The 21,011-nt window shown below is 27.9% G+C and overlaps 6 protein-coding genes across 9 annotated transcripts; 2 read left to right on the top strand and 4 right to left on the bottom strand.

The window, feature by feature from the left end:
- Window positions 1–783: 783 nt before the first annotated feature.
- LOC122519414 (zinc finger FYVE domain-containing protein 9) lies at window positions 784–7,797 on the bottom strand. The gene is made up of 16 exons (XM_043638822.1): window positions 7,543–7,797; window positions 6,991–7,336; window positions 5,052–6,763; window positions 4,672–4,907; window positions 4,504–4,603; window positions 4,355–4,434; window positions 4,027–4,207; window positions 3,431–3,649; window positions 3,216–3,338; window positions 2,978–3,142; window positions 2,728–2,887; window positions 2,230–2,645; window positions 1,905–2,148; window positions 1,702–1,822; window positions 1,476–1,637; window positions 784–1,387 (listed from the first exon to the last, which is right to left on the bottom strand). The coding sequence occupies exons 1-16, from the start codon at window positions 7,598–7,600 to the stop codon at window positions 1,232–1,234; spliced, it is 4,479 nt and encodes a 1,492-aa protein (XP_043494757.1). The 5' UTR covers window positions 7,601–7,797; the 3' UTR covers window positions 784–1,231.
- A 595-nt stretch (window positions 7,798–8,392) lies between these two features.
- LOC122519638 (protein unc-50 homolog) lies at window positions 8,393–12,582 on the bottom strand. 2 transcript variants are annotated; one of them, XM_043639229.1, is made up of 7 exons: window positions 12,293–12,582; window positions 9,769–9,901; window positions 9,552–9,703; window positions 9,288–9,474; window positions 9,062–9,195; window positions 8,870–8,971; window positions 8,393–8,785 (listed from the first exon to the last, which is right to left on the bottom strand). In XM_043639229.1, the coding sequence occupies exons 2-7, from the start codon at window positions 9,858–9,860 to the stop codon at window positions 8,649–8,651; spliced, it is 804 nt and encodes a 267-aa protein (XP_043495164.1). In that variant the 5' UTR covers window positions 9,861–9,901; window positions 12,293–12,582; the 3' UTR covers window positions 8,393–8,648. The 2 variants fall into 2 exon arrangements, with proteins under 2 accessions (XP_043495164.1, XP_043495165.1); XM_043639230.1 differs by lacking the exon at window positions 12,293–12,582 and adding an exon at window positions 12,113–12,245.
- Window positions 10,273–11,799, top strand: LOC122519413 (46 kDa FK506-binding nuclear protein-like). The gene is made up of 3 exons (XM_043638820.1): window positions 10,273–10,408; window positions 11,213–11,410; window positions 11,498–11,799. Exons 1-3 carry the CDS (start codon window positions 10,273–10,275, stop codon window positions 11,797–11,799), a joined length of 636 nt encoding a protein of 211 aa, XP_043494755.1.
- LOC122519636 (nucleoporin Nup43) lies at window positions 12,293–14,410 on the bottom strand. Of its 3 annotated transcripts, XM_043639226.1 has the most exons (8): window positions 14,173–14,410; window positions 13,967–14,071; window positions 13,773–13,897; window positions 13,582–13,703; window positions 13,349–13,500; window positions 13,017–13,263; window positions 12,772–12,932; window positions 12,293–12,639 (listed from the first exon to the last, which is right to left on the bottom strand). In XM_043639226.1, the coding sequence occupies exons 1-8, from the start codon at window positions 14,284–14,286 to the stop codon at window positions 12,610–12,612; spliced, it is 1,056 nt and encodes a 351-aa protein (XP_043495161.1). In that variant the 5' UTR covers window positions 14,287–14,410; the 3' UTR covers window positions 12,293–12,609. The 3 variants fall into 3 exon arrangements, with proteins under 3 accessions (XP_043495161.1, XP_043495159.1, XP_043495160.1); XM_043639224.1 differs by having other exon boundaries at window positions 12,772–13,263; window positions 14,173–14,305; XM_043639225.1 differs by lacking the exon at window positions 12,293–12,639 and having other exon boundaries at window positions 12,719–13,263; window positions 14,173–14,305.
- Window positions 14,411–14,658: 248 nt separating this feature from the next.
- On the top strand, window positions 14,659–16,366 carry LOC122519637 (TNF receptor-associated factor 6-like). The gene is made up of 5 exons (XM_043639227.1): window positions 14,659–14,767; window positions 14,857–14,994; window positions 15,109–15,351; window positions 15,461–15,705; window positions 15,793–16,366. The coding sequence occupies exons 1-5, from the start codon at window positions 14,674–14,676 to the stop codon at window positions 16,045–16,047; spliced, it is 975 nt and encodes a 324-aa protein (XP_043495162.1). The 5' UTR covers window positions 14,659–14,673; the 3' UTR covers window positions 16,048–16,366.
- Window positions 16,367–16,440: 74 nt separating this feature from the next.
- LOC122519635 lies at window positions 16,441–18,909 on the bottom strand. Its single transcript, XM_043639222.1, has 4 exons — window positions 18,650–18,909; window positions 17,000–17,077; window positions 16,855–16,927; window positions 16,441–16,741 (listed from the first exon to the last, which is right to left on the bottom strand). The coding sequence occupies exons 1-4, from the start codon at window positions 18,653–18,655 to the stop codon at window positions 16,506–16,508; spliced, it is 393 nt and encodes a 130-aa protein (XP_043495157.1). The 5' UTR covers window positions 18,656–18,909; the 3' UTR covers window positions 16,441–16,505.
- Window positions 18,910–21,011: the final 2,102 nt, after the last annotated feature.

Here is a 21,011-nt window from a genome sequence, read left to right as displayed (position 1 = left end):
CAAAACAAACATATGATTGTGACTAATTTAAAGAAAGTGTACGCATTGATATTAGAGTTGCCATTCGTTTAAAAGTTAAATAACAATTATATATTGTACAATGTATATCCGTCTGATAATTAGATACATTTTTATTCAAACGATAGTAATAATTAATACAAATTTATGATAATATATCTTTTATATTATTAGATTTGCAATTTATTCTTTCCCATAAAACGAAAGTGAATTAAATGAAAGTTGTGATTAACCATTTCCAGTTAAAATTTAAGCTATTTTGTAGTAGTATGCTTATTAATGGTATATTAACAGTATATTTAAACAGTTGCCATGCGTAGGAAGCAAAAAGATGTATTATCCAAAGATAAATAAATTAACTATCTAATTATTTTATTCTTATCTTTTTATTGAATTATATATATATATAATTATAAATTATGATATTATGTTATGTTATTTTCATGCTACGGTTGTATTAAAAACTAAAATTTAAACTAACGACTTCAACTAGCATTAGAATCGAGATTAACGTTTTCAAATTTATGTGAATTATTTCTGAATAATTAAAGACAAAAATTTAATTTTAATTTATTAATGCTTCGTAAAAGGTGTGTTTATTTTTTGCAAAAAGTTAATTGCCATTATCTTTAGAGTATACCAGAGATAATAATAAAATTATATCGTTCGAATATATAAATATATATACTTATAGAAAAATTCATCGAAATGTAGATAATAAAAGAAATGATTGAAAAATGTTTAATTAATTTTGTTCTCAATGTGTACATAAAACTATATAATAATAAAATTTTATTGATTCAATGATATTATGTACAAAAGCTTGTAGTCTTAATATAATAAAATTAGATAGGAGGACCGACAATTGAGATTTTTTGTTTTTTAAGCACAATATTATTAACATAACAATGATTATTAATACAATTATGAGATAAAACAGTCAGCAATAAAAGAAGATATATTACAATGCTGAACATTTTGCTATTATTGTTTCATGATTACATAGAAAATAGTAATCCCAACGTTCAAGTAAATGTCTAAATTTTCTATTTTACACAATTAACCAATTAATATTAATCGACAAAATGTATCTGTCTGCTGCGTATATGTGTGTGTATATGTTATGTTTATTTATATGTTGTGTGATCTTTCGTAGTGCCACATTATTCAGCTATAATTGTCTAGATGTCACAGTATATATACATAATTTATTTTATTCGTCGAGCACATAGAATATTAATTCAAGCACAGTATGCGTATCTTGACTACTTTGCACAGCTTTATGTAGAATTTGTATCAATTCATTGTCAAGACTATTCATATAGATTGGCGGTAACTTTGCACCTTCGCTGCCAGCTTCATATCCAACCTATATTCATTTATTAAATAATTTCAAGAATAATTATTTTTTCCCTATATTTAATAATTCAATTAAAACTTATTGAGTTATGACTTACGTTATCCGGATGAATAGTAGTCCTAACACCAATTTTGGTAAGACCTGCTGTCGCTAAAAGATCTAAAAGTTTAACTAAAGCCGCGCATGTTGCCCTCGCTATACTTTCCGATAATTTATTTATATCCATAGGATCGTGAACACCGTTTGGATGATCGTCTGACTGCACATTTAATTTTTTTTTCTTAATATAGTATAACGTAAAATTAATAAAATATTAAACATACTTTGATAATGAAAACTTCAGTCCAACGAATAAATCTACTGGTTCCTCTATAATCTGTAGCGTTATGAACTCTTATAGAAGGTACGCCATCCATTAATTGTCCATCGATAGGACTTTTAACTCTGTCAATGAATATATTGATGAAAATAAATTAAAATGAAAAAGTCCTACATGTAATGAATTAAAAATATCTATTAGTCCTACCCTAGATTAAACTGCACATCATTTTCTACCCATTTTATATTTACAGTTTCATCTGGTTCAGCTGCGCCTTGGCGTCCGCAACCGATAGAAAAATCATGCATATTTTTAAGAGCTGCTTTTAAGGCTTCCATTTTTTCTGGCATTATTTCTACCATTAAACCATCTTCTACTATGCTCGACTTAGCTGACAATCCCATTGACGACTTTAACGCACCGTTAATGACAATGAAACTTGCTCCAGTTACTGGAAATAAAAGAAAAAACAAAATGCTTACGTCCATATATATTTTGTTGATATATTATAAACGTAATGAACAAGTTGTACCTGTCCGTGGTTTATTTTGAATATTAATAGCTTGCGTTTGGTAACTGCTTTCATCTCCTGTATTAGTTTGTATACATACTAGGTGCGAATCTGCGGTGATACTAAAATTCGAAGCAAATGCCAAAACATGATCGTTAGAATTATTTAGACCTTTTATAACTTGATCATATCTATTTCTGGGAAACATAACATCTGTCGTCCTATTTTTCAAATGAATCGTTAATCCCCTGACACCTGGTAAAGTGTATCCAAAATTTCTAAAATCCGCTAACACTTTCATAACTGTATGTCCTATTTCAAAATAAAGTGCATCTCGAAATCTAACTGAGACTAGGGGACATGGATAGTAACGATATTCAGCACCAAGACGTAATACAAGACGTAATGGAAATACTTTAGCCCATGGTGTTTCCCATCTGATAAAAAAATATAAATTTATATATATATATATGTTCTCTTGATGTTAGTTTAATTAAATAATTGTATTTTAAAACATACCTATGAATTAAAAGTCCTACTAGAAATGGTGCCGGTGGTAAAACAATTTTTTGTAAACATTGTAAGGTTTGTCGAATAAATAAAAATCCTGCGTGTTCACGAGAGCCTAAAAGATTGCCTCCTTGATGTATCGAAACGGAAAGTTCTGTCATCGTATTTCCTGCATGTATTGTAATATAAAATATTAATAAATATTAATAAATAATTTGTGTAATTTCTTTAGAACAAAAAATAATATGCGGATATCAACCTTTTGTTGCTTCTATATAAATATGATTAATATACATAAGAAGATCTTTCGGTATTTGCGTTTCATCTGGTAAAGTTTCTAATAATAATATAATTTCGTCTTGACCAACACAGGCCAATCCCTTAGAAGTAACATTCCAACATATTCTGTTTACACAGCAACTTACTAAAAAATAAAAATAAATTCACAATAATACTATTTTTTTGTTCCTGTTACACAGATTATTTTTTCAACTTACAATTTGTTATTTTAACATATGCATAAAGATTTTTGTTAATAGCAAACATTACTGGCGGTTCACATTCATTTTTTAATGTTCTATAAAGAAGGTCTTGGTCGGTCACGTTATGATAAGAAATTTCTAAAAACATAAAATGAAGATTACGATAATTAGAAAATTATGAACTAATATTTTCAAATGATAATTATTTCAATTATAATATTTTTGCTTACGTCCTTTATGTATGGTAACTGTCGGCGGTAACAAATTAGGATCTTGTGGTATGTAACTATTAGTATTAGGATCCAAAGGCAGCAGGTTTTGTTTTTTACTTCCACTGGACATCGAAGAGGTGTCGGATGCAGATACTCGTTTGCTCCCTGTTTTCCGATAAGGTGGTTTTAAATCCCAAGATGAATCTAGTTCTGTCAGGTCACATCCAGGCCTTATTCCTATGTTTAGTTATTTGGGTGTGAAAACAAAACAAAAAGGATGGGGCAGGATTGATAAAATAAACGAGTATTTAAAGAAACTAAGAAAATAAAAAGTATATATGATGTGTGAGGGATTAACATAAATAAGATAAACAAAAAATAGAATAATAAACTTAACATAAATGGATGGAATTTATACACATGAATGATTTTGGGATTATATTCGCACGAGTTACATAATTATACGTACACACGTTTCTAAAATTACTAACAATAATTACAAGATTGATTGTAAATCAATCGCTCTTGTTTCAGACGTTCAGCTAAATAATATATTAATTTTTATTATAATTATATAGATAATAGTATGATTATTTTATATGGATTTTACTCACCATCGCTAAACATGACGGACTTAGATCCTTCCGAACGCTGCTTTGTACTACCTTCCCTTTTAAGAACACCAACAGGCACCATCACTGTTGGTGGTGGCGGCGGCAATCCACCTGCTAGTTGCTGTAAAGGTGGTATAGTTGAACAATATTCCATAGGATTATTTGGATTAGGTGGTCTTCCCTATAATCATTTATAAAATAATCCTACTATTAGCAATACGTAATTCTTTTCTATTTAAAAAAGATGCACTCCAAGTATAACATATCTATATGAGAATTGTAGGATTACTATATTTACAATCTTGATCACGCTACTCCCTATACTTACTTGAGGAGAGTTAACATCGCTATTGTTACCATAATTTACGCAATTTGTAGGCCAATTACTTGTCTCGTGTTGATTTTCAGCTACGAAAAATAAAAAACAAGATTATTAAAATATTTTTATAAGTATATCGAAACAAACAAATCATTTACCTTTCATTAAAAGTTGATAACAGGCAACACAGACTCTTGAATGGATATTACCTTGATATTCCAATCTGTATTTCATATTACAACATTTGTTACAGAGTACCTGCAACAGTAACAATAAATGTTTAAGATAAAGTATGTAATTTACATTTCATATAAGTTATAATTTACCTTCCCACAAGCACGACAATGATGACGTCGTTTAAGCACAGTAAATTTTATATCACATAACATACAACTAGAAGCATCACTATCAGGAATCCAGAAGGGTGGTTGTTTACCAAGTATTTTAATTGACTCTGTTAAAGCACTTTCTGTGAGATCGGCTGCTGTTTCTCTGCTGTTATTACCATTATTTCCTTCATTTTCCGACGTACCTTGCTGCTTGGAAGCGTTACTAGGAGAATCTGTATTTAATTTAATTCATTAATTATATGTTACATTTTATGTTGTAGAAATTTACAATGTTTGTATTTAATAATATATATCACACGATATAGTTAGTTTATAGATAAAAAATATAAAAAAATATATATATATAATGTATATACCTGTTGCAGGATGGTCATTCATACTAACTGTTGAAGCAATATCTAAAGTTTGTGGACGAACAGCTTTACTTCCTCCTTCAGTATTTTCGTTATTTTCTGTATTATTTTCTATGCAAACGTCTGTACTTTTCGTTTGTATATCGGTACATATATTAACGATATCGTTTAAAGTTTTATTACCTTGTAACTTATGACTTTTGTCTTTGGTATCATAACTAGTATTACCAAGTATTTGTAATTCGCTAATTTGATTATTATTTTGTTCCGAAGATGAGACTACATCTTTATTATTTTGTATCGTACACGCGTTACTTTGAACAGGTTGCACAATTTCTTCCGATTGCTCGGATTCATTATTTTCGACTCTAATAATATGCTTCTCTTCAGAAGATGACCAATTTTGTGTTTCGTTTGCTGATTGATTTTTTATCTCTGTATCCTTAACATATTCTACATTATCTACAGGATTTTCCAAGTTTTTAACTGTTACATTATTATCACTTTGCGTTTGTATTTGTCCTTCTTTATTTACAGGAATAATGGTTGTAAAATTATTCGATTTTGTCCTCGAATATCTATCATCATGTAAAATATTATCGGATACTTTTTCCTTTATCATATCCTGATTGTGTTTATTTGCGGAACTTCTTTCAGAACACTTTTCCGTTGTAACTTTTATTTCTTTTTCTACAAGTTGGCTATTGTCAATTTTATTAGTTGCTAAATGGATTTGTTTATCGTCCTTGGACTCTTTGTAAGAAAACGTATTATTACTTGTATTGTTCTCAGTTGTATTCTTATATCCTTCGGATAACAAGGCATTTTGTGGATGTACTGCACCTTCTGTTAAATTTTCTTCTATTTCTAAAGTCTCTAAATATTTATTTAATTCTTCTTCCGATAAATCATCGTTTATATTATTAAAACCAACCGGCTTTTGCACAGAATGTACAAGATTCTTTGATTCATGAGAATTCGACGGTAATGTATTCATATCAATTTCATGAGATTCGTTAATTTTCTCCATGGTTATTTCATTAGAAATGTTCATTGCTTCGGTTTTAACTATTATATTAGTATACAATTCATCTGTTAACTTACACGCATCGTCTAATTCTGAAAGTACACTTTCCGAAGCACTATCATTAATTTTCTTATCTTCAAATACACGAATATGCTCGTATTGAATATTCTCTTTATAAGGTTGAACAATTGGTTCCTCTTGACTACTTTCTACATGTGATTTTGGAACTTGTGATGTATCCGTATTAACAAATTGATTTTTATTTTCTATTATATCTTGATTCAAGGATAGAACAACACTTGCTTCCACGTCATTGTGCACTTCTTCGACTACCTTACTTTTATCTGTCGTAATTTTAGTTAAACTGTGATCAGTAACCTCAGTATTTATATTAGATACAATTTTTTCTTCAGTAATGGTATCGGTTTGTTTCTTAGGCCTAATCTCTTGTTGTTTATCCAACATACTGTCTACATAATCCAAACTTATAGTTGGCGCGTTAATATATTCATTTAAACTATTAAATACATTGCTAACAGTAGGCTTGATATTTGGCTGATTTAATTTTTTGTCGTATCTGTTTTGTAGAAGTTGTTGATTGTTGTTACTATTTTGTTGTTTAGTCAATAACGTCTGCGATGTGTTATTGTAAATGGTAATAGAAATAGGTTCAGGATCCTGATGATACCAACATACTGTCTACATAATCCAAACTTATAGTTGGCGCGTTAATATATTCATTTAAACATTAAATACATTGGCTAACAGGGCTTGAATATGGCTGATTTAATTTGTTTGTCGTAATCTGTTTTGTAGAAGTTGTTGATTGGTGTTACTAATTTGTTGTTTAGTCAATAACTCCGCGATGTGTTATGGTAAATGGTAATAGAAATAGGTTCAGGATCCTGAATAGAGATACATTGTTTTTGTGTAACTTTATGATCGCTTGTAGAATGTTCAGCGTGAAAGTGATTTATTGAGTCGGTACATTTTCTAACCGAATCATCCTTGTGGTAATTATTTTGAGGTAAAATAATGCTCTTGTCGAGCGATGACTTACTCTCCGCAATAACATTAGTTTTATTCTCATGCTTTCCACCAAATGACAATACTTCAAAGTCGTGAATTAATTTGGCAACATCAACGCTGGTTACATTGCGAAACGAAGATTCTATACCACACCTATCCACATTTAACGTAGCATTGGTTAGAGGAGAGGTTACAGATGCTATTTGCTGCGCAAAATCTGAAAAATCAAATATATTATTCTAATTACGTTGTGTATCAAGATTGAAGTACACGTTTAAAGAATGAAAAGAAAAAATATGCTTGTATAAAATATGTATTGTAATTGTTATTAATCAACAATAATTGTATTAATAAAATTGACAGTGAATTTAATCAATTTCATTAAGAAACTAAAGAAATAAATTTAAAAACGAATAAATAATTAGTAACATTTGTTACCTTCATTAAATTCGAAGTCGTCAAGAACTTTGTCCAAATCAATAGCAAATTTCTCCATTGTATAAATCACTGCTTTTTATAGGATTAGTACCATGTAGAAAACAGGTTTAGAAGATTTTTGATAGTAAAACATGTAGTAACAGTGTCAAAGGCGCAAGTACGATGTACACTGATACTCGATACGTATATATGTATGTACGTATGTACGTATAATGTGTCTGTATATATATAATTAATTTTTTTGTAAACACGTACGAAGAGATAATGAAGAATATTATTTTTTGATAATATATGTCCTAAAGTCGAACTTTATATTATTACAATGATAAATAAATTTTCTGTATTATAAAACGTATGTGTGTATATATATATAAAAAAAAAATAAATAAAAATAAAAAAAAATATAACAAATATTACAGTCCAATATCTTCTTTTATTCTTTTAAAACACTTCTACTCGTTCGATAAGAAAGTGAAAAATATCATTTTTATATTGTCAAAATTGTTATTGCACAATGAAACTGTTGAATTTTGGAAATTGAATATTAACGACTTCAACATCACGTGGACTATTTTTCAATGTTAAATATAATGGTAACCTATTTACGTTGTCAACTGTCATTTTACAGCGGTTGTCATTATATAGTACAGCTCACTATTATACCACTTAGTTAGGTCATCCCTTGCGGCCTACCGTGATGCCAAATCGTACAAACTCATGCGCTGCAATCTCGTGCTCCACATTGGCGCGAAATTTAAATCATTTTTTATTATTTAGGGTTAAAACGTAAATGATATTCAAGTTATGTAAGTGATATATGTATCTAATCAATAAATTAAGACAAAAATAATTAAATTTCTTTAGATTATTTTTTAAGCAGTAAAAAATACTAACTCGTATGGGAAAATATACAAAACAATATTCACAAATATTATTATATACAAATCATTCTTTTACCATTAAGGATTCTACTCCTATTGTACGTATATAATATTTTTCTTTTTTCTGTGTATATTAATATAATATAAATTAAAAAAAAATGTATGTGCTACATTTAAATATTTTCAAAAATGTTCACAATAAATCGTTTTATATTTATAATATATTTAATTAACTCTATAGTGATAAAAATCCATAATCAGGCGACTGATATTGATTCCAGAACATAATGTAATTATATATATTAATAACATTATTGGTAGAGCGGAAAAAATGATGTGTGTCTTGTGAAGTATTTCAACACCTAAAAAAAAAAAAAGAAATATCTTTAATATTATACTTATATGAAATATTTAAACAATGAACTTATAAATACTGTATTACTTACTTGTATAGCCCAAAAAAGTAATGTATACGTAATATATAACGGATATAAACCAAAGCGTATTACCAACGAATCGTGCACCAAAAACATTTGAATTTACGAGGCCTACAAAATTGTTTTATTGTTTTTAATGTAACACATATAATGAAATTATTCTTGCTTTCAATTACAACATATAAATTCAGACTGTCTTACCATTATATATAAAAAGTTGTAATATGTGAAGTATTATTAAAGGTGGAAAAAAAGCATTCAAGTGAATATCAAATGCATATCCCCATTCGACATCCTGACTTCTATCAATTCTTAAATACCGATTAGTTACAAACCTATATATATATAATAAAAATATATTTTATTATAAATAGAGAGAGAGAATGCTGATACTTAGACTTAATATATGAATTTAAATAAAACCTACCAAAAAACAGTAGCTACTAATAAGCCAACACCAATGTAATCAACAAAAATCATATAAAGTAAAAGCCTTAGAAATTGGAGAAAACCTAATCCCAAAACTATGGCAATTCCAACTGCTGACACGCAAAGCCAACATGTTAATAATACTAAAAATGCTGGATCATCTCTTGCAAATTGTGACTTAGTTTCTGAAAATACATAATTTTAATTAATAAAAGAAAACGATAATTATTATTTTTAATAGATTTAATATGAAAACACTTACGTTTTCTACTTTGAAAATTTCTATAAACTTTTTGTGGGGCTGTAAATAAAAAAATCATTTGCCATAAAGCAAACTCAAAATCCATTTGTTCGAATTTTAATAACTTCCTCAAGTATTTGTAACATTTGGTAGCAGCACTAATACAATTATGCCTGTATAATATAATAATAAACATTAACTATTTTAATGGAAATAATAAATAAATCGATGTCCATACCTATATGTAACTGGTGTTGGTAACGATGATCCTACGTCTACTAAAATTGGAGATGTACAACGACTTGTAGGAGGAGAAGTTGAAAATTTCATTTTGACTCTTAATTATAATCTTGACTTTTTGTCTTTCGCTTCTGAAAAAATATATTAAATTGTTAACCATTAATTTTTTATAGTGTTATTATTTAAAATATTATTTTTATTTTATTATACTACAGACAAGAATATAGAATAATAATATAGGTTATGTAACATAATTTGTTTACAAGCGCTGCTCTCTCAGGACGTTTTCTATTAAATAGTTCTCAGAGGGACATTGATTCTCTAAAGGGAAACAAATAAACAAACAAAAAATAAATTGAAGGAAGTAAAATCATTTGAATCAAGAGAACGTTAGACGTGTTTCTATTGTAAACGTAATCGGTTGTATTATTTTAAAAAGTCAGATAAACGAATATTTTATATTAACATATCTATTATTTATAATTAATCCAAAAGTTGTATAATGTTTTGGGGCTTAATATTGCAACCAAATAAGAAATATATTTTAGATGTTGATATGTCGTTCCATATATCTATGGCAGTTTTACATTCTGTAATTGATGATTATCAGACAGTAAATGTGATGACATCTCTAGAAGGTGTTAATTATTTAATATGTACTTTGACAAAAGGATTTCATTGTCAATCACAGCTTAACTTGAATTTTAAAAAAGGATCTAAAGTATCTTTCTTTTGTTCTGGTAAAAATAATGTACACTTAACTGGATATTTCAACAAACCATACGAAGAAAAAAAACAGAAAAAAGACAAAGAAACAGAAAAAATAATAGCAATAGAAAAAGAAAATGAAAAAGAAGAAAATGAAAAAGAAGAAAATAAAAAAGAAGAAAATGAAAAAGAAGAAAATAGAAAAGAAGAAAATGAAAAAGAAGAAGATGAAAAAGAAGAAGACGAAAAAGAAGAAGACGAAAAAAAAGGAAATGAAGAAGAAGGAAAAAATAAATATTCATTAGAAGATGATAAACAGCTTAAAAGAAAGGCTAGATTTTCTCCTAAAGCTTGGAAAATAAAACGAATAAAATGCGAAAATGATGATGTTGAAATACCAGAACCCAGCAAGAATAAAGGTACTAACAATTCAGATTCAGATTCGAAGGAAACTACAGATGAAGAAGAGGAACAGGAAGAAGAAGAAGTAGAAGAAGAAGAAGGATACGACGAAGAAGAAAAAGAACAATATGAAGGAGAGGAAGAAGAAGAGAAAGATGATGATGATGATGATGAAAATGATGATGAGGATGATAAAGATGATGAGGATAATGAAGATGAAGATGATGATGATGATGATGATGATGATGATGATGATGATGATGATGATGATGATGATGATGATAATGATGATGATGATGATGATGATGAAGACGATGATTGTGATAACAAAGATGATAGTAATAATGAGGATGAAGATGAAGATTGCAATGATGAAGATGATGATTATGATAAATTGAAGTCATCTAAGAAAACTACTGATGATTTTGAGAATAAAGCAAAAAGAGTAAAGGGCGATAATAGCTTCGAATATAATCCTCGTAAAAAACTCAAAAAAAGTAAAGATACAGTAGTAGAAACTAAAAAGCAAGGTAAAAAGCAACATAAGGAAACATTAGCGAAAAAAAATGTTCAAATAAAAAAGCATAAAAAGAAATCGGCATTTGTTAAAATAATAGACATAAAGAAAGGGACTGGAGCTATCGCAAAAGAGGGAAAGATAGTTTCAGTTTACTATGTTGGTCGATTAAAGAACGGCGTTCAATATATTGAAGAAAGAAGTGGAAAAGGTTTTCAATTTACAGTTGGAAAAGATGAGGTAGTCGAAGGATTGAACATGGGTGTAGAAGGCATGAGAGTTGGCGGAAAGAGACGAATTTTTGTACCTCCAAGCTTGGGATACGGCAAAAAAGGTTTCTTTCCTAGTGTTCCGCCCAACAGTAACATAATTTTTGAAGTAGAACTAAAATATGTCCGTTAACATTTAACTAAATTTTATTTTAATTAGATTACTTTCCAACCATGTTTTTTTTATTAATGAACATGTCTGATTAGTATCAATAAATTATAGTATATTAACATAATATTTCTAAAGATTAAAACTGCATGTAATGATTAATTTTTAATTGATATATATGTGATATTTATCATGTCTAAATTTTGCATAAGTGTATTTTATTAGTTATTGTCAAATATCATATTGAAATAAATAATACTTTTAAATAAACTACTGAAAATGAAATATATACGACATTATGTTCATTATTTGCTATTAGATAATTCATATGACTTACGTGTACAAATTATTACTCATTTAGATTTAACCTTAATTTGTATCACACGTCAAACGTCAATGATATTAATAGGACAATTAATTTGTATTGACCCATTATTATACTTAATTAGAGTTCACAACGTTACATATTTTAATTTTTTTTATAATATTAATTTTTCTTATCTGAGTTAATGCATACCGGGATTTTTTTATAGTTGGACAACCGATGATGTAGTTAATATATTTATTATGATTGGATGACTGAATTGAAGAAATTTGTTGCTACAAAGACGAATAATCAAAATATCTAGAGTTGCACATGTCATTAATACATTCAAGCATAAAACTGTTAAGATTTCATTAGTTTATTAAAATCTAATGTAAAATTAAATAATAAGAAATATGTTCTTATTTTGGATCAACATTATTTACATATTTTTACAAATTTCGACGTTTCATGGTGTAAAGACAGATGCGCTCGAATCGTTATCACTACTACTAGCTCTCTCTGGCGGTTTAATTGAAAAACTTTGATAAAATTAAGCTCTATAACATCATACAAATAAAAAAACATATGTTTTTGTGTATAACAATACGTGTATATATATGATGTAATTATTAATAGTTTGATACAATATGAAAATGAATATTTATTCTATTAAATTGTTATATAGCTACATTTTTAACAATATACATAGCTTCGTTATCACATCCAAATAATAAACTGGATTTATCAATGTCAATACTGTTTATTGGCTTATGCATAACGCAACAAAGCGATGTAACATTGATATTACTATTTGTTCCTATTGTATTTAACCAATGAGTATCCGTTGAATCTAAAATGAAAATTACTACATAAATATGACATATATATACATATATGAGAAAATGTATTGGTAGCGAAATGTCTCTAAAATGACCTAATCTAAGTTTGGATTGCTGTGAATTGTTCCAATGCCATAATTCACCGCTGTTGGAACATGTAAATACATTTTCTGGCCTATCTGGATGAAACATTATTCGTCTCACTGCTCTTGCATGAGCATTAAGCTGTGATATGGGATAAGTATGATGTCTTAAATCCCATACAGTTAAACTACCATCGCCACCACCTGCAACTATTATCTGCCTCTGTGTGGGATGATGTGCAATACTCATAGCTTCGGTCTGAAAAATATTTTATTTAATTATTGGATATTTTAAGGACTATATTAACTATAATTAAAATTAAAATATCAAATGTATGCGATACTGTAGTCTCATCCGAAAGCATAAAGGTAGTTGCAGGTATATCTTGATCGTTTCTTAAATCCCAAACTTTCATGTGTCCTCGCATATTGCCTGTCAGTATTTCACTATGTCGTAGAAAGTCAACGCAATAAATTGAACAACTATCTCCATTCTCTAGAAACAAATAAAGTTTGACGATAGGGAACTAAAATTTTTGCAAATGTATATATACTTCGTATAACAATTAATATTTACCAATTACTCTAACCGGTTTCTTTTGCGTAGTTGTTAGAAGGTTTATTCTACCATCTTCCCCCACAGAAACTATATCTTGTTCGAAATTAGAAAGTGCAGTGCATGGAGCGTAATCTAATGTTCTATATAAATAAAAATAAATCATAGGAATGAATTCATATCAAGTAATATACTTTGTAACGTAAACTTACTTAAAACTATGTATAAATTCCCATGCCATGTGTTCTTTAAATTGAGGAACCGGGTTCTCTTGAATTTGCAATAGCCTGATCGAGCCCAAAGATGATGATGCCACAAAAAAGCTACTGTTTATGAACTACAAAATAAATATAAATATCAATTTAGATATAAAGCAATGTTTATTGTATATTTAATATTAAAATACCTTTATTTCTGTGACATCACCAAGGAATGAATATTCAGATACAACAACTGGATATGTTTCATCATCATCATTTGTTGTAAGAGACCAATGCGTTATTTTGTTTACCTAAATATTAAAATAAAACGTTATTAATGATTTATTATTTATTTTAATTATAAAATCATTCAATGATACAAAAATTTAGGTTATGTGTTAACCACGCATACCGGATCATCCCAACTGCCGGTTAAAAAACTTTTCATTTCTGCAAATTCTTCCCGTTTCCATCTTATCTTTGATATCTTTTGAGAAATAAACGTTCCTTGCACATTTTCACTCATCTTTTAAAATATACTTTATGTCAAAATTTCGGTAAAACAAGAATACTTATATGGAGTTACAAATCACGATGACGCGCTAAGATTATACACGTTATTCTGAAGTTAAGAGTAAAATATGAATGAATTCGATACAATACGTTTAAATAATCTTAAAAATCTTTAAATTATTCTTTTAATTTATATATAAAAATCCGTAATTTTTTTAAGTGAAATCGTGTTAATAAAAAAAGAAAAAAAAAGAAAAATGATTTCCCGCGCTCGCGCCATTTTTACGCAAGCGAGTAAATTCGATGAAATCTATTTCTGTGGACTTAAGCATCATAATCATCTTAGAAAGCTAGAAATTCTATTAGAGTTAAATGATTCCACAACGTTGAACCATTCGTAATGTCAGTAATTGTAAAATATTCTATATTATTTATTTATTTTTTAATATTTCATTCAACTTTCGCGAGTGCAATCGAACCAGTTTCAACAAATGGTAAATATGATAAAATTTAAAACAATACAAAAAAAAAGTATATTATAATTCATAATTTATGATTAAAAATATTACACGTGTATTTGCAGTTGATATCGAAAACCATTTAACTGAGGATGATAATATCATCGAAACGCAATATGCAGTTTGTAAAATTTCGACGGAAGAATTAGTCGCAAACGCACGTGCAACCGTAACGAAAGTTCTCACAGGAGCCTGTAACGCGAGTAAGATTGAATCCCATTATAATTTAATTTATAGTTTTATTACAGGGTTTATATTTTTTATACAACTAATTCTATAAAAACGATTTTTTTTTTTTTTTTTTTTTTTTTTTTCAGAAAATATAGAAGAGAGATTCAAGAAATTAGAGAAACATTTGTCCGAAGAATTGCAAGAGATAAAAGTACTTCTTCGTACGTTGATGGAAGAACGTGATACTTTTTCGAAAATGAATGATCATACGATTCCTCGAAATAACGAATTAAACTTTAAATCGGATAACAGATTTTTTCGTAACAATCATAAACTTTCTTCAAGGCAATACGAGATTAACGAATTTAATAATACGATCACAGCGAATGGTCAGTCACGAAAGAGTGAATATTTACTTATTTTTTATTACAAAATTTTTTTTCGAGAGCTATTATTTTTATATAAAATATTTCTAAATAAATGTTTGACTTTTTACAGAATCCTCGAGCGTCTTTACGTATTATTGGGAAGTAAGAGATTTCAACGAAAAACTTTCGAAATGGGACAGAACACGTTCCGAACGTAGTTCAACATTTTACGTAGGTCAACCTGGTTACGCGATGTATTTAAAAATTGTACCGAAATATTTTCCAGATGGTACAATTTTTATAAGCGTTAGTTTAACCCGTGGTATTTATGATTCCTTCATAAAATGGCCATTTTTTTATAAAATCCAATTATCGGTACGAATGTTTGTGTGTGAATAAATTCAAACTTTCACACTTACAATTAATGGATTTGATATTTTAAGTGTAATATATTTATTGAAGATTTTAGATCAGTCATTAGGAGAATGGCAAGAGGATAGACCATCTCGAATTTGGGATCCAAGTGCACTTTGTACGGAAAATTTTTGGAAACGACCTACGCCGATCGGTGAATCGGATAATCCAGAATGCGTTGGATTAAGTATCCCACGATATATTATACTTTCTAAATTACACTTGCCTTTTTCTACCGCTACAAGTCAATATCGATATATTTGGAATGATAGCATATTGGTAAAACTTGTTATTTATTTATAATTATTACCAATCTTTTTCGACATCATTTGTACGATTTCGATAGAAGATAAATCCGATGTCATTTGTTTTACAACATGAAATTCGTTTATTATAATTGTTGTTCACAGATATAACACATCTTTTTATGGTAAATACGTTATTATGTATAAAAGCATAATTAATTATATCATCGGTATAGAGATAACATTTTTAATTATATTCATTTCATAAAAATCATTATTAAAAAAATTCAGCCATTTATATTGTAAGCTGTTGAGAAGAAACCTTTTTTTCTTTAAAATTGATATAATATCAAAATAATATAAAATACAAATTTGGCTATTTAATGTTATTGATACATTTATTTATAAATATTATTTAATATTTTGAAATGACTCTCTCTTAATATTTTTCTTTGGCTCTCGATTGTTCATTTTATAAATCTACAGATATATAATACTTATACTAATTTCTATCAGTCAGTTAACTTCTTGTAATGTCAATTCTCGATCAGGAAGAACTAAAAAGTCTTGTGTTATTTCTGGAAACTCGTAATCATTAGAACCTCTTGAAACTACGGTTCGAATTTCTTTTGAAGCTGCATTTATTAGAGCTTTGTAAATTGGTATTGGAAGACGAATTCCAATTCCTTTCTTTGAATCGAAATACGGAGAATAAATCGAATTTCCATAGTAACTTCTTTTCTTTCCACATCCTATAAAAAATGTTAGAAACAGATTATTATATTTATTGGTGCATTTTGTTTATCATAAAAAAAATATTAAAGGATTACATTAATCTTTATTTTATTAACAAAAGTATTCTTACCACTAAACGCATTGCAAAATGGTCTCTTCATTTTATACGTTTTATCAGTTGTAAATGATTTCGAAATATCGCGCTGAAATCGATCAGAAAAATTTTTTACAAATACAGGAAGTAAAATTTGGAATTTGAATACCTAACAATTTACCTCATTTTCTGTTCCTTCTATATTTCCTATCTTTATTAAAAATATCAATGGTAGTATGTACAAAAGGTAGCCAATTACCTAAAAAAATTAGATTTGTAATATTGAAATAAATGTAGAAAAAAAAAATAATTTTACAATTAACAATTCTTTGAAAATATAATCAATCGGTGGTATAAAGATAATGTACTCCAAGTATTTAAAAAATAAAAATATAAATGTTAACGATCAAAATAAATTAAAAAATCAATTGTGTTTTTCAAAGAGAGAATTAGAATGAGAAAAGCAAATAAAAAATAATTGATAAAAGGTATAGAAAATACTTTAAATGTTATAATCCTATAGTCGCAAATAATTCCTATTGTTGCGTAACTTAAATAAAGTGGAAATGTTAACCATTACATAATCAATTCTGTGCTTTGTTTAATTAGAGATTAAAGGTAATGCTTCACATTTTATCAAAAAGGAGTGAGTATCTATGAATTAATTAAATTTACATATTACTGGAATATTATATACACAAACAAATACACTCGCATAATAATTTGTTGTTGTCAAAATTTGAAGATAAATAATTTATCGAAAAATGAGTAGTAATTAATAATTAAATTTATGAAATTTGCAATTTGATAATTTGCAAGACGCATTTCGTGCTATTATTTTGTTGTTTATTTTATCCCTTTTGTTCATCAATGTTCGTATTAGTATTTAGATTTATAACACAAACAATTCTTGACATAATTATTTTGTACAAAATAAAATAGAAAGAACAAAAGTTATTAAAGCGAAAAGAAGACTGTCGTCCTTCATTTTGACACGTCATTAAAAACGCATCAGTGGAAAAGATCAATTAAGTATATCGATATTAATATACAAATATTAAGTAAAATAATAATCAATATAATCGTTTTTATAAAAAGAATATTTAACATAAAAATATATTTGTCTTCAAAGACTTTGGTAAAAGTGAAATATATTCAATACGAGATTATAAAAATAGCGAAGAAAATATTCAAAAGTGATTCATTTTTGATCTTATAGCATTTTTTCAAAAGAGATTATTATATCCTTTATGTCATCCTATAATAAATATATCGATACAAAGAATTTAAAAAAATTTGACTGCCCACATTTCGTTAGAACGCCCCCTCACGTGTTGCATAACTTAAATTGTAATAAAAACAATATCTTGTAAACAATTACAGTTAACTCTTTTATAAAACGTTGGAAAAATTGAATAAAAATTCTTTCTAGGAGAAAATATTTGTATAAGACAGTTTTAATACAATATATCTTCATAAACTTGGACAATTCATAAATAGCACTGTTTAAAGTAGAAAGAGAAGAGCATCAACAGGTGTAACAGTCATAAAAGTTAACACTACAAGTAAAAAACTAGTTCGAAGAATTAAAAAAAAAACACAGATTTTCGTTACAGAACATTAAATTGAAAAACCAGATGCAGGGAGGGGCTGCTCAAAAAAATTTAAACCGAAGTTACATAAAATTATAAAAAATAGTCTCGTATACTATAAATTAAATTTAAATTTAATATATGTTACGTTCTAGTTATAAAAAGGTTCAAAATTATTGAAAGGAAAATTAATTTAAAGCAAAAAAAGAAATAAATAAATAAAACGTAAGTGTACATACCTTCATTTTGAAATTTGGATAAACTTCTTCTTCCGCGTAACGTTCCTTTTGTATTCTTTATTTTTTCTTAATCTGTTTAAAAATGATTACTCGAGATCGTATATCGCATAATTGGAATTAGAAAGATTAAGTAAAGGATTGTAGAATTCTCCGTGCGCGAAGGATGCCAAGGAGTAAGAGTGTTTGAGGATGAAATCGGTGCGCGCTTGCTCTTCAAATATAATCCCCTCTCCAATGAAAATAGGAGAAACAGGAGAGTAAACATTAGAACGCATGACCGTTAAACAACGTATAGTATATATACACATTTCCTTACAGTGAAATGCGTATTTTATGATTTGCATTTGAAGGAGAATTTTATCCTAACACAAGCTTAAGGTTCACTTGCGGTTCACCTTAAGATGCATACAAGAAACATCGAATAATACAAAATATCATCCCTCGTTGCTCTTCCTTGCAATTTCATCTTCGTTCAAAATCCTCGATATGTTTAGTTTCTGCTAGGTAGAACATTCTCAAGGCTGAGAAATGCAAATTTTTTTATACTGCAATGCAATAAGAGAAAGATTGATCGTTCGTGTTGCATAAATTATAAATATATATATAACACGTCGAAATATTATATATTACGTATTGTTATATGTCTATGAACGAGTATTATATTTATCGGTGTATTATAATTGCGCGACATATGTTTAACTTAAAGAAATATTTTTATTAAAAAAAAAAGAAAAGAAACAACAAAAAGGTGAATTAAAAGCGATCGAATCGATAACAAGAAACCGTGAAAAAAGGAGTAGAGTCGATAAGAGTTTGAGGTAAATCATAGAAAAAGGACTGGGGTTAAGTACTTACATCGTTCGTACATCAGAACCCGCTGCGTTACGATAAGGTCGTTCACACCCTTCAAATAATCGTGTGTCATTTTCTTTTTCGCATTTTAAAAAATATATATATATATATTTTTATATATGGTGATTAAAATCCAATATAATAAAAAGGAGAATTACAAAATTATTTACTTAGCTAAATAAGCTAAAATACGCTTATTTTTATATATATATATAATTTAACCCTTTGTACTCGAAAAGCTACTATTGGTCACCACTCCTTTTAACACCATAATTCGAATAATAACGATATTTATTTAGGTTTTATTTGGGAAATACCACTTCATGAATATTTTCAACAATAAATGTGTAAAACAATTGCCAATCTTTAATCTTAAATACGTCGTTTACATGCATTGACTGAATGACCTGTTATTTCGTACATGGAATATAAATATAAAAGTATTTTATATACGTAATATCGACTCGAGTTGCTGCTTTGCCAAGCGAAAAAGCGCAAAAGTGTACAAAGGGTTAATAATATAACTTTAATATAATATATAAATAGTTTCTAATTTTTATATCTTTTCTAAGAAATAATAACTTATATTACGAAATCTGTTTTATGTCGATATTATTGTAATAATTACTTCAATTACTTCAAATTTCTTTTTAATAGCAATATCAGTCTTTAATATAATTTTATTTACATATAAATAATAAATTTATCGAACGAAGAATGACAGGTAGATTTTCTCTTTAAAAATAACAAAATTTGAATGAAAGAAAAAATGGCGCTAGTAATCTAAAGCAAAAAATACAAAAGTATAAAAAAGCTTACAGGTCCCCTTTTTATCTACCCAGATTCAACTCAGTTACTACCGAGACCACCAGTGGGCGATAGTAGGTACTTAACGTGATAATGGTACAATACTATCAAAGAATAAAGTATTTTTCTTTCTGAATCCTTTTACAGGATTCAGAACTTTTTACTTTTTTTAATTATTACAAGCTTTCCAAATTTTAACATGATCCTTAATAACCTTCGATCCTTCACAAGTTCTCATACATACATTGAAATCCTAGGTTTTACCCGTAATAACTAAACGTCTTTCGGAAAGCATATAAAGAGAATTTTATTATACACTAAAGCTATCTATTAGTTTTAGGAAATAACGATGTTATATATAAATTATAAGAGATAAGTTATTATATAAAGCTTGAATTTGAAATTTATAATAAATGAGCATTTTAATTTTTCTTAATATTTTTAACTCATTGAGAAATATATATTTATAAAACACAAAAATGTATATATTTAAAAAACAAAATAATGTTAAAAAAAATTGAAGTTCCCTCGTTGAAAGCCCTCTTGAGTTATGGCGAGATATTATCAACTTAGATAAACATCTTTGCCATGAAAACATCCATCTTCGCTTTGACCAATACTCTCTCGCCTAATCTTAATATAAATCAGCCGAAGCTTCCCATTTTAAATTAAGAAAAGACGGCGGAGGCTTATAGCAGGCTAA

Source organism: Polistes fuscatus, unplaced genomic scaffold, assembly GCF_010416935.1.
Source record: "Polistes fuscatus isolate 324 unplaced genomic scaffold, CU_Pfus_HIC Scaffold3, whole genome shotgun sequence".
Lineage (NCBI taxonomy): Eukaryota > Metazoa > Arthropoda > Insecta > Hymenoptera > Vespidae > Polistes > Polistes fuscatus.
Note: the sequence above shows the minus strand (reverse complement) of the source record. Positions and strands in the feature narration are given on the sequence as shown.

Excerpts from the sequence above, each read along its gene's own strand:
- LOC122519414 (XM_043638822.1), bottom strand. The coding sequence starts at position 7,600 with ATGGAGAAATTTGCTATTGATTTGGACAAAGTTCTTGACGACTTCGAA. Across the intron at positions 2,646-2,727 it reads GTAGGACTTTTAATTCATAG|ATGGGAAACACCATGGGCTA; the intron begins GTATGTTTTAAA and ends TTTTTTTATCAG. Across the intron at positions 1,638-1,701 it reads CTGAAGTTTTCATTATCAAA|TCAGACGATCATCCAAACGG; the intron begins GTATGTTTAATA and ends TTAAATGTGCAG.
- LOC122519638 (XM_043639229.1), bottom strand. The coding sequence starts at position 9,860 with ATGAAATTTTCAACTTCTCCTCCTACAAGTCGTTGTACATCTCCAATT. Across the intron at positions 9,704-9,768 it reads CCAACACCAGTTACATATAG|GCATAATTGTATTAGTGCTG; the intron begins GTATGGACATCG and ends TATATTATACAG. Across the intron at positions 8,786-8,869 it reads TACTTTTTTGGGCTATACAA|GTGTTGAAATACTTCACAAG; the intron begins GTAAGTAATACA and ends TTTTTTTTTTAG.
- LOC122519413 (XM_043638820.1), top strand. The coding sequence starts at position 10,273 with ATGTTTTGGGGCTTAATATTGCAACCAAATAAGAAATATATTTTAGAT. Across the intron at positions 10,409-11,212 it reads TGTGATGACATCTCTAGAAG|ATGATAGTAATAATGAGGAT; the intron begins GTGTTAATTATT and ends GTGATAACAAAG. Across the intron at positions 11,411-11,497 it reads AGTAGAAACTAAAAAGCAAG|ACATAAAGAAAGGGACTGGA; the intron begins GTAAAAAGCAAC and ends TTAAAATAATAG.
- LOC122519636 (XM_043639224.1), bottom strand. The coding sequence starts at position 14,286 with ATGAGTGAAAATGTGCAAGGAACGTTTATTTCTCAAAAGATATCAAAG. Across the intron at positions 13,501-13,581 it reads GAAACCGGTTAGAGTAATTG|AGAATGGAGATAGTTGTTCA; the intron begins GTAAATATTAAT and ends ATTTGTTTCTAG. Across the intron at positions 12,640-12,771 it reads CTATGTATATTGTTAAAAAT|AGCTTAATTTTATCAAAGTT; the intron begins GTAGCTATATAA and ends ATGATGTTATAG.
- LOC122519637 (XM_043639227.1), top strand. The coding sequence starts at position 14,674 with ATGTCAGTAATTGTAAAATATTCTATATTATTTATTTATTTTTTAATA. Across the intron at positions 15,352-15,460 it reads TAATACGATCACAGCGAATG|AATCCTCGAGCGTCTTTACG; the intron begins GTCAGTCACGAA and ends GACTTTTTACAG. Across the intron at positions 15,706-15,792 it reads TTTATAAAATCCAATTATCG|ATTTTAGATCAGTCATTAGG; the intron begins GTACGAATGTTT and ends TATTTATTGAAG.
- LOC122519635 (XM_043639222.1), bottom strand. Across the intron at positions 16,928-16,999 it reads TAGAAGGAACAGAAAATGAG|CGCGATATTTCGAAATCATT; the intron begins GTAAATTGTTAG and ends GATCGATTTCAG. Across the intron at positions 16,742-16,854 it reads ATTTTGCAATGCGTTTAGTG|GATGTGGAAAGAAAAGAAGT; the intron begins GTAAGAATACTT and ends CATTTTTTATAG.